The 12,301-nt window shown below is 40.9% G+C and overlaps 1 protein-coding gene across 1 annotated transcript; it reads left to right on the plus strand.

Moving 5' to 3' along the window:
• The first annotated feature begins 690 nt into the window (after positions 1-690).
• On the plus strand, positions 691-12,301 carry ccni (cyclin I). The gene is made up of 9 exons (XM_020601144.1): positions 691-848; positions 3,660-3,794; positions 5,205-5,279; positions 7,237-7,377; positions 8,175-8,306; positions 8,490-8,591; positions 9,417-9,582; positions 9,888-10,120; positions 10,395-12,301. Exons 1-9 carry the CDS (start codon positions 735-737, stop codon positions 10,599-10,601), a joined length of 1,305 nt encoding a protein of 434 aa, XP_020456800.1. The 5' UTR covers positions 691-734; the 3' UTR covers positions 10,602-12,301.

Below are 12,301 nucleotides of genomic sequence, written 5' to 3' on the forward strand. Positions count from 1 at the left end.
AAGCTGTTTATTCCCTTATTAACATTATAGGAGGCAGAAAAAATATGTTTAGCTGAAACAATAGTCTGTTTAATCTTCATGCATTGCTTTAGGGATGGGTGTATTGATCCATTTCCTAGATCCAAGTATATGTAAATTATATATATTAGTGTCAGTATATATTGTAATCTAATACATGTTTTCTGGAAAAAAGTCCTGAGAACTTTTAATTGTTAAAATAATCAGAGAGGGATGTCGGTTTTTGGTAAACTGATTTGTACTATATCAAAACTCAGCATTGCTGTAAATCAGGGCTTAGGTGGTTTGTAGCATTGCCCATAATCACCCAATACACTCAAGATACTACAGTAGTGGTGGTTTAAACAGAATTTCTGACAGCTGGCAAACTGATATTAACAAACAAGTATACCTTGTATCATCATATCACCCCATACATTGCTGTGAGCATAAAACCCTTGGTATATTGAATGTGTTTTTTGTCAACTGGTCACCACGCTATAAGTGTAAACTATTAGGCTAATATTTAAGATAATGCTTTATCTTAAATCTGATCTATTGACACAAAATGTAGTCATGAAATCATGTAAACCAGCACTGTTTTACCAAAGTGTAAACCATGCTCATCTGTTCTTGAGGGATTAGGTGCATTTGATTATCTTATGTTCTGACATGCTGTGTCATTGTGCAGATAGCTGTATCCAGTGGGGAGGTAGGCTCAACCAGGGGAGGAAAGAATGAAGTTCACCAAACCCTGGGGACGCCAGAGGCTGTCTTTTCTTCTGGAAAAGGCTGCTTCTAGGGAAGCCAAGATGTGGAAGACCTATGTGCCAAAGAAGCCCTCCTTTCAGGTGAGGATTCACTACTGGGTCCCTCCATTCATTATCAGTTTTCCCTCTTTCTCTCACGCTTTTTTCTTTTACAAACGTCCAACTAAAAGTGAAGTGCAATATTTGTACTTCTCCAAATATAAACAGGTTCAACAGATAATAGAAAGAAAAGAATGTCTGTTACTACTGTGCACACCTCTTTTTGAAGTGTGTGTAGTTTGTATTTGCTGTGTTTTACCGCGGGTTGGATACACTGTACATATACTGTATATGCATTTCATGTGTACCCAGTAATTCCGTCACTGTGAACTGTTTGAGATTTGGACCTAGTTTTCCCTTCTCCTAGGTGTTTCTGCAGCTCCTCTGTGCATTCTTTGTACACCAAGTGCTTCCATTACATGAATGAACACGTGCCCGGTACAGACACCAGCGTGAGCTTCACTCTGTTGTCTCTGATGCACTTGAGCGTTTCCCAGCTCTGGTGCATCATAGACAACAATAGTACATGTAAGCTAATTAAGAAGCAATAGTATATCAGAAACACAATGATTCACTGAGCAACATTCCACTGAGACAGACAGGGCGCCCCCAGACATTTTATCTCATCGCATCCGTCACCTGACTCAGCTGGTCTCACCCAGTTTGCACGTCTCAACACATTGTCACATGATGTCACGAACATTCTGTTTCATCCCACCCTCAGCTGGTTTCAAACATTTTACAGGCACATCCTCAGATCATGTGAGATGTAGTTTAACTTTATGTGCTATTATTTCTTTCATTGAGGGACAGAGGTTTTTAGACTTTCTGGTGTGCGTCTTGTTGCAGTAGCTCCCAAAATCTGCCATGAAGTAACGATTGGAGCCTCATCCTATCAAGCTAATCACACTAACTGAGCCAATTGGATAGAGACTGGAGTAACCCTGGTCACTAATTTCTCCAAAAGAAACCTGCAGTGCTACAGTTAGCTTGATAGTTTGATAGCTTGATACTTACTCTGTGTATTGTTGTTTTTCTTTACTGGTACTGTTGGACATTTCGGGGGTACTGAAGAAACATGAAGGCTTGACTCAGTTGGAGAACTTCTTGAACCAAGTGTTGCTGTTGTTAGGCAGTGGAAGAGGAGTTTCTGAACTTGATCAACACACCCCCATAGAGGAAACAGACTCGGAGAATGGTTTAATGGCTGACAGGGTCAGCTGTGCTCTAGACATTTGGCCCCTGCTGCTACTCCAGCACATTCCACTCAAAGGACTAGTGGTTTCAGCTCAGACAAATGAGAGATGCAAAAAATAAGAAATGAGTAGAAAGTTGAATTTAATTTACAGAAATATCAAATATTTTAGCATTTTAGTGGTTCAACATTGTCTTGCTGTGAGAAGAGAAAATGGGCACTATCATGGCCAGACAATAGTCATTTTTACCAGTGGTACTAAGTTTGTCTACCTCAGTAGTGACATGCTATCATATAGCAGGTCTGTGGTCTTGTAATGCTTGTTTTGGTTGGTAGAATAATGAAAGTGCCTGGTAATTTTGGGTTGACAGCAGCTTGAGGGGTGTATTAACAGTAATCTGTCTTTGCCAACTTTCACATACAAATAAATGTGTCCAAGTCCTGGTTGACCAGTTGATACCAGCCTGCTGCAATGATTGCTGACAGTGACGTCTGTGCATTAACCAGGCCGTGCTGCCATTGCATTTTTCAAATGTAATGTCTTAGAAGTTATTGCAGTATCTTCTACAAGATTTCAGAACAAAGCTGAGTTGCATCAGCGACCTAACAGGTTTTTGTCTTGATCATTGCTCCAGATTAAAAACACAACTCACCTGTGAAAACAAAATAGCTGGTAAATTGGTTCATTTATGAGCTGAACAAATGGAATTCCTGGAATGTCTCTGTAGTTCTAGTGATGGGCTTGGTCTGACTGTCGAGCTGGTTTAAGATCGTCTTTGTCCCTGTGGTGGAAGTCAGACAGAAAGGCTTTGGCTACAGTAGGTCCATACTAAATACACAAAAGTAGGTGATTCAGGCGGATAAGTCCTGTCTAATCTCAGTTTTTAATAAGTGTGAGCTTTTTCACCTTGTCTTAACTACAATTATCACCTTTTACTCTCAAATAGGATTCAAAGAAATGAATAAAGTGGGCATTATGGGTAACATCTGCTAGTTACAGTGATGAGCAAACAAAGGCGAGTGAGTTTTTGCCATCATAACAAGCCCATCAAAGGGTGGACTCATTTGTTATCAGACAGAAGAAGGATAAGTAAGAGTCATCTCATTGTTCTGTTGGTGAACATTGGAAAAGAACAAATATTTCAGTGGTCTGTACAAGTCACTGACTGTATATACAATGGACATGGCATCACCATTTCCCTCCACTATGCAAAAATGAAGCCAAAATATTCTGAATACTATGGCTGCCATCTTGCTCTTTTGTAGCCAGGTTCTGTGCGGTAGTGACCAGAAGTGGCGTGACAGTATTGGACGAGCAATCAAAGCTGTCAAATCATCTGAAATACAGTACATCTCTTTTTATATAATGAAATAGCTTATTAAAAACAAACTTGCCAGAAATATGAGCACTTGTACACACATTAACATGATAATACCCCCACGAAAAATTTATTTGATTAATACTTTGGCTCATGTCTCATCCAGTAACATAGAGGAGGCAGGATTTATGACCTATACTGCAACCGGCCATCAGGGGCAATTGACTTTTGGTGGCTTCTTTTCTGGGAGCTGTCAGCCTGTCTGTCATTTATATGTCAGTGGTACAAACATCCCAAGGCCTTGAAAGATGCTAATGTTGATACTGTTTTTTGTTGTAGGATACAGACATCTCCCCTGCCCAGCGAGATGAGGCAGTGCGCTGGTTGATGGAGCTCCATGGCAGACTGCAGCTGTACCCAGAGACCCTGGTGTTAGCTGTTAGCACCCTGGACCGCTTCCTCGCACCCATCAAGGTAAATACAGTAAATATTACCATTGCTACAGTAGAACAGCTGTGACAGTGAGCATTAGCAGAGACCGGTGAAGCTGTTTTATTGATTATTACTGAAACACAGAAATTATTAACTCCATGTCTGCTTGTAGCTCACAAACTCCCTAAAATAAAAATACTACAGTTTTGCTACTACTATTACCAAGAATGGTAAGGTTGAGGTCATGTGATGATGGTCTCCTTTTATGCCCATAGCATCCAAAGAGTCAATGGGTGTTTTGTTTTGTTTTTTACAGCATGGGATGGCGCATTGTCCTGTTTGAAAATAATTTTGTTCTAGAAGAATGCACGATTTTTCTTTTTATACTGTAGCAAGAAACGGCCAGTTAAGAGCTCCACATATTTTGCAGAAGTCATTTTGCAACCCTCAGGCACCCTAAAGGGATCTCACGTCACTTTGAGTCCCACAGCTGCCCAGCCATGATAATAAGGCTTTTCTTACAGTTGCCTCACAGCAGATGGTCACCATAGACACAAGAACAGGAAATGTCAGTTGTGGATGTTCAGACCTGTCACGACAACATCCCACAGCACAGACAGGATGTTTTTAGCAGAGGGTTAAGATGTTCCAGGATTATCAGATGCTAGACTCAGCATATTTCTGATAAGAAACAGTGTGTGTCTGTGTGCGACTTTGATACCTCATTTCTTTATATGACTATGCGATTAATGTATATTGTGAGTGTTGAAGTAGAAACCCCTCAGTCTAATACAAAATCTCTGATTCATGTTTTGAAACAGAATTGCCTATGTAGTTCTGCTGATGCAGATACTGATTGATACAAACACAAACTTCTTTGCTTCAAACAACGATGGATTATGGCATTAATTCATGTGAATTTCTCCTCCATAGATATGTAAACAACAGTATATGTACCAATGAAAAGAGATGTGTAACACTCTAAACAAAGCAGGTAGTTGAGAAACCCTATATTTTAACTGCCATATTGCAGACAGTAACTTCTCCAGCCTTACAACAATTCTCTCTAACATTACAGAAACAACACATTAACAGACATTCAACGTGTGTTTTTTAAACTTACCATTCAGTCCCACCGAGTAGTGGAAACATCACTCCCTTGAAACAATGCTTGAAACAATGGGTATTTCATTTCAGACAGAAGGAGACAGAAGCAGGTTTCTCATTTTTAGCCAGAAAAATGACAACTGTCACAGACAAGTGTAACTAGCAAGCTACAGTAAGTAAATTAACATTAGCACCATTTGCTGATTGAAAACATTGTTACTGGCTGACTCTTACTGTCCCCAGCAGTAACAAAGAATGCTGAAAAAGAACTGAGGTCATGTTGAATTCAGTACATTTCTGTAAGTTTTTTATTGATTACTAATTGTCTGAATTGTTTGTCTTCAGGCCCGTCCAAAGTACCTGCGCTGCATTGCCATCGCCTGCTTCTTCCTGGCAGCCAAGACATGTGAGGAGGACGAGGTGAACACAAACACTATACGCACAGCATGCACACACAAGGCATCAGAGATGCAACAGACTCGTTTGTAAATTTAATTAGGTTTTTTTATGAGTGTCACAGTGCACTGGGACAGCTGAAGGTAACTGTGTGCATGTGTTCATGTGTATGCCAGTGTGTGCCCTCCCTGAAGGAGCTGGTGGCCTCCAGCAGCTGTGGCTGTTCTCCATCAGAGATCATGAGGATGGAGAGGATCATTTTGGACAAACTGCACTGGGATCTGCACACTGCCACAGCACTGGAATTCCTGCATATTGTACATAAGTTGTGTGTCTGTGTGCGACTTTGATACCTCATTTCTTTATATGACTATGCGATTAATGTATATTGTGAGTGTTGAAGTAGAAACCCCTCAGTCTAATACAAAATCTCTGATTCATGTTTTGAAACAGAATTGCCTATGTAGTTCTGCTGATGCAGATACTGATTGATACAAACACAAACTTCTTTGCTTCAAACAACGATGGATTATGGCATTAATTCATGTGAATTTCTCCTCCATAGATATGTAAACAACAGTATATGTACCAATGAAAAGAGATGTGTAACACTCTAAACAAAGCAGGTAGTTGAGAAACCCTATATTTTAACTGCCATATTGCAGACAGTAACTTCTCCAGCCTTACAACAATTCTCTCTAACATTACAGAAACAACACATTAACAGACATTCAACGTGTGTTTTTTAAACTTACCATTCAGTCCCACCGAGTAGTGGAAACATCACTCCCTTATCACATAGCTCCAAGGTCGGTAACTCCAACCTGTGGTCGCTGCGTCTTCCCCCACACATATACAGTCCCAAAGTAGTGAAATTAATTCCGACAGGTAGCATAGCTCCGACAATGACATCATGGGTCATTAATCCCCTTGTTAATCAGCAACACATCAAATACGGCACACACACTGGCCTCAAGCAGTCAAAACAAACAGGTACTGTACTCCGGGTGAATCCAGCACTAATGAGCCGATCAGTCACTGCTGGGGCGGGGGGGCTTCACAGGCCAGCTGCTTGTAGGTTAGACCCGGTCGGGAAAAACAGCGAGTCCCTGTACAGGAACATTCCCAGACATGCAGTAACCTCAGGCCCTGTATTTTTCTCCACATCCTCTGGTCACAGTGCAGCAGTAGGAGGTAAAATGTATCTACAAAACCACATGCGGTCAAAATAGTCCACTTTTACAATGGCACCGGTGGATGTCAGGCAAGCTCACATGAAAGCGCAATGGCTTGGATTTTATGCCCATTCAAGGAGATCCTTATCACGTAATACTTGATTTTGGTAGAAAAAAGTCCCGTGAGTGAGTTTGCGAGACTGCTAATCTGTCTGTCCAACTGTCTATTCTTTCTTAGTACTTATGCAGTTTACAGTGGTCAAGGTGGTAGTTTACGACTCTGAACTCCAAACAATGCTTGAAACAATGGGTATTTCATTTCAGACAGAAGGAGACAGAAGCAGGTTTCTCATTTTTAGCCAGAAAAATGACAACTGTCACAGACAAGTGTAACTAGCAAGCTACAGTAAGTAAATTAACATTAGCACCATTTGCTGATTGAAAACATTGTTACTGGCTGACTCTTACTGTCCCCAGCAGTAACAAAGAATGCTGAAAAAGAACTGAGGTCATGTTGAATTCAGTACATTTCTGTAAGTTTTTTATTGATTACTAATTGTCTGAATTGTTTGTCTTCAGGCCCGTCCAAAGTACCTGCGCTGCATTGCCATCGCCTGCTTCTTCCTGGCAGCCAAGACATGTGAGGAGGACGAGGTGAACACAAACACTATACGCACAGCATGCACACACAAGGCATCAGAGATGCAACAGACTCGTTTGTAAATTTAATTAGGTTTTTTTATGAGTGTCACAGTGCACTGGGACAGCTGAAGGTAACTGTGTGCATGTGTTCATGTGTATGCCAGTGTGTGCCCTCCCTGAAGGAGCTGGTGGCCTCCAGCAGCTGTGGCTGTTCTCCATCAGAGATCATGAGGATGGAGAGGATCATTTTGGACAAACTGAACTGGGATCTGCACACTGCCACAGCACTGGACTTCCTGCATATTGTACATCAGTAACACACACGCACACACACACACACCCTCAGTGTGCTTGACATTATCTGGGCTACAGCTGAAGTTTTTAAAGTTAAAAATGTGTTTTTCAGAAATGTTAGTTGATTTAACATTTAACACATTCAAAGATCTATCAGTGAATAACACATCTGATTGCCACTATGCAGTGTGCTTGTTTGTAGATTTCTAGTCAGTTCACACAGCGACACCTGGTGCCAAGAAGTTAATGGCTTAGATGTTCATGCTGGATAATGCTGTTGACTTTGCTGAAACACCTATAGTTTATTTTAATTCATTTTACACAGCTTTGCAATGTTTTAACTCCATTTTTCTTCAGGATCATAATGTTTCAGTAAGTTAATATAAATCACCTTTAATAATCTGTGTCTGTCGGCTGCTCAAAAACACCCTTAAACACCGTTCAGCATTTTATTCCCTTCTGGTTTGGAGCTATTACCCCAAGTAACAACATAAAATACTTCACAGGAAAAAAATTCTAGCTTACTGTTTGACTTAGAAAGATGTTTGAATCTCTAACTTGAATCTTTTGTTGTGTAATTGTCTACACAGGTAGCAGGTAGCAAGAAATATGGAAAAGCTTTGATCAAGGATTTCACCCTAGACTGATTTTAATATCAAAATGATTAAAGAAAACATTTATTTTTTAAATTGGTTTTTAATTTGCTTCATCATGTTACCAACCAGCTAATTGTTTAAAACAGAATAGGACTCATAATTCATATGTCTCCATCTCCTGCGCTTCCTCCTCCCCTTTTCGCTTCCCATAGTTCCATGCAATGGTGATGTCATGTCGTTCTGGCTTTTTGGACTCCATGTTGTTGGGATTGAACTGCTCTCAGCACCTTGCCCTGCTCACACAGCGACTCTACCACTGTCTGTCTGACCACACGTTTATACAGGTAGGTACACACACACTTCACCTTGCACTGTAAAAACCACTGCTCGGCTGAAGTCTGGTAAATCATGCATTTGCCTTTAAAACTTGTTTTATGTTTTTTGTTTTATAACTTCTTTAATGCTTGGTTGCTTCACCCTGTTACATACTGGACAATGAATAGTTTGTCCCTCATTTGTTGCTGTAGCTCAGAGGATCTATGTTGTCCTTGGCCCTCATCACTCTGGAGCTGGAGACCTGCTGTCCTGACTGGCTGGCTCTCACGCTTGACCTGCTAAGGAAGGCACAGGTACAAGACTCTTTATTATGTGCAACTTGTCACATATAGCTTGTCAACTGGCGACGCACCCGCCCCATTGAGCCTGCCCAAGCTTTCCATCCAACCTGCAGTGTATCAGTAGTAGTCTACATAACCAAATTTATGAGAGACTTGATGGTTTCAGCATCAGTTCACACAGTTTTAGGACCAGCTTCAATGACTGGAAGTAGGTTAGTAGGTGTTAGTTCATACTGATACAGGGCAATTAAAAAGTATCATGTAATTTTTTTTTATTTGGTTTAGACCCTGCCTCTCTGTTTGACTTCCCAACCTTTTATATTATGGATCTCAAAGTCAATAAGAGAAAAGAAAAGAGCAACAAGACGACAACAACAACAAACACTGGGCCGATTAATGTGGCCAGTGACTGTTCATCAGAAACATACAGCTCCAGAGCCGAGGATACCTGCAAAGGTTATAGGGAGAGGACACAACCATAGAGAGGAGATGCATGGAGAGAAAAGTCAATGTGCTCCTGTATGGTTTAATATAAAGAGCACACTGGTTTTTAAGATAGCTTTATCCTAGATTTAACAAAACAAACCCTCCATCTGCAAACTGACAAGTGAGCTGGATGAGAATTAACAGAAGCATTTTAACTGGATACCATCATGTAAGCAATGGTAATACATTTTAAGAATGGGGCTCTGGAAAGGCTTTTTTGAGCTTCCAGCACCTTGATATTGTGACTGTAATGAACACTGCAGCCTCTAGGGGACACTGTTAGAACTGCAGAAACCCAAATGTAAACGTCTTCCTTGCCATCTCCCTACTCCTCTCCCTTATTCTGTCTAGATCGACAGCTCTGAGCTGATCAGGAGTCGAGAGCTAGTGGCTCGTAGTCTGTCCACATCGAGAGCTTCCCTGCCTCCAAACACTGTCTACATCTACCAACCCCTGCAGAGCCTAACCACGCTGCAGCCTCCGGCCCCGGACCTCAGACTCACCTGCTGTACACTGGGTACGTTTAGTATGGAGTTAAAAACAAGTGAAACCTCTGTAGTCTGTTCATCACCTCTGCTCCAGGCTACATTAACAGCTACTTGCATAACACACTCGAATCTATGATGGAACTGTCAGGAATGGAGTTGTATTGTGGGTAATGTAGGCACCTAGTTTTCACAAGGAAGAAGAATGAGTGAAATAAAAACTACCTCTCTGCTGCACTGACTTTTGTAATGGACGTTAGTTAAATATTTACCGTTTGAGTATTTTCAGTATTCTGTACAAAAAGTAAAATTATTTCTGTAATGTTTTGTTCTCCAGGGACCATCACTTCCACCACGGAGTCTTCCAGGGACCACGTCCTCATCACCACCTCCGCTGCCCAGACACAGAGACCTGCAGGAGCTGAGGAGGGCAGCCAGCAGCCTTGGAGCTCCATCTGCTCCTCCTCTGACAGCAGCATCCCAGCTCTGCTCTCCCCGTCCAGACACCTCCCCCGTCTTAAGCACCTGCAGAAGGCCACACTGCACTGCAAGGCCTCTGCCAAGCGCAAGGTACTGCCATCTTCCTCTCAGCTTCACATAGGAAATGGATAAAACTGATAGAATTTGTAGATTAAATATTTTGTGAACAAAATGAATCTCACAGTGAGCAAAAAAAAAGAATAAACATCAAGTTCCAGCTTCATGTAAATGTTTGCTGCTTTTCTTAGTTTTTATATCTGTTTTCTGACTTGTTAATGATTAACTGATTAATCATAAGGTTTTGAAAATAACTGGTAGCTGCAGCCCTAGATCAGAGTCACAGTACAAATGTGTGTGTGTTCAGGTGGAGGAGATGGAGGTGGATGACTTCTATGATGGCATAAAACGCCTCTACAATGAAGACACCACCACTGTCCAGGAGGGCACAACACCTGCAATGGGGGCGATAACAGATGGAGGAGGGAGTCTGAGTGTCTGCAGTGTCCCGTTGTCCCGACAGGATGGCAGCTCCTCCCCCTGCCCACCTCTGCAGCCAGTCAGTACCTCCTAGAGATCAGACAGGGAGCCGCTTACCAAAACCACCTTAACACTGACATCATCCTGTTTCTCCTCCAGATTAAACTCCTCCAATCAAAGATTCAAATGATCTTTAGTTTTTGGCTCGAACAGTGGCATTTAGACTTCTTGGAGCAACAGTGATGGGAAATTTTTACAATAGGCAATGAAGTCAGAGAAAGAAGAGATTTTGTTTCCACAAATTAAAAAAAAAAGCAATATAGAGGCAGCTCCAAGGGAAATGTTGCATTATAGTTGGAGAAAATTGTTCTTTATGTCACTGCTCTTAATGAAACATCCAGCAAAGAAGAAACTATTGATGTAAAAAGAAATAAAGCAGTGATGTCAGCGGTTAAGATGGTTTTGATTTCGGTGCAAACCACCACAGCTGTCCTGAGGTCAGGTCCATCATCCCTTGCAGCTGGAAAACAGAGCCCAAAAAAATTAAACATTCATAATAATTTTAAAAACCTGCTGCTACTATCTTATTAAGGATATTTAACACAAACATTACAACATTACAAAAGGTAAAAAAAAAAATATAAACAGAAAATTACCTTTAAAAAAAAAAAAACTAAAATTCGTTCCCGTTTACCCCAGTGTCTCAATCTGTCCTGTTACAGAACATTTTTTGAATGTTTGTCAACTTATATTTGTTCACATTTTGAACTCTTTGCAGTCATTTGACATTTGTTTATATTCTGTCTTCTTCCCTTTCCTTCCTCACGCTGCATGTTTTCATCTCTATAACTTATTCAGATGTATCAATGTTTCTGTATAGATGATTATCTATAGTACCTGCCCAGAGAGAATTTCTTCTTAGTGAAGTGCAATTTGATTAAGATAATATAAATGCCCTTTCTATGACTCCCTTTGTTTTGTTTCCCTTCCCTTTCAGCTTGTTGTGACAGCTTGACTGAATGAAAGTTTCTCAAGTGGTTTTATTCACCCACACACATGAAAAGTCCAAGTGGCGCTGCCATTTAAATGTGGTTTAATGTTTTGGGGCCCAAGTCATCTGCAGCTGACAGACAAATTGGTAACTACTGTCCTACTCTGTGGGTGGAGGTAACCACAGTCTGCTGCTGTACGCCCCCGCCCACCTGCCAGTTCTAGTGTTTAAACAAATGCTGTCCTAAACAAGGACCTATAGTACTTGTCCCATCAGGGTCTTGTTCTTTAAGCCTGGCTTAATTAACCCAGGCTAATTAATTTGCAATAGTGCAAACAGAGACAAAGAATGTTTTCCCCATAACCTACTTGTTCTCTTCCAAAACCATACAAGTCTTGGTCATGATGACTTGTTGCTATGACAGTGGCTCTATTAAAGGTTCGTCCTTGTATGAGGAACAGGGTATAAATCAGACTGCATGTGGCTTCTGTGTTGAAGCAACAAGGAGGAACTAAAAGTTCTGGCTTACATGGTCTTGTAATAAAAACAACCTTGAGATATTAAAAGCATTTTAATATTAAACTAAGAGAAAGAAATGTGGTTTTTGAGATCTGAGCTTCGGGAGGAGATTTGACTGTCTTTATTTTGAAAAAATAGGCTAAAACACAATGTTTTTACTTCAAAAAGTAATGTTTAATATATTTTCCTGCAAAAAAGCTCTGTTGTTCCTGCTGTAGGAGCTGCTGGTGGCTGCTCAAGGTCCCTGAACTGCAGCACCGATAAATAAAGAGTATGAAAACTGA

The sequence above is a fragment of the Monopterus albus genome, unplaced genomic scaffold (assembly GCF_001952655.1).
Source record: "Monopterus albus unplaced genomic scaffold, M_albus_1.0 scaffold50.1, whole genome shotgun sequence".
NCBI lineage: Eukaryota > Metazoa > Chordata > Actinopteri > Synbranchiformes > Synbranchidae > Monopterus > Monopterus albus.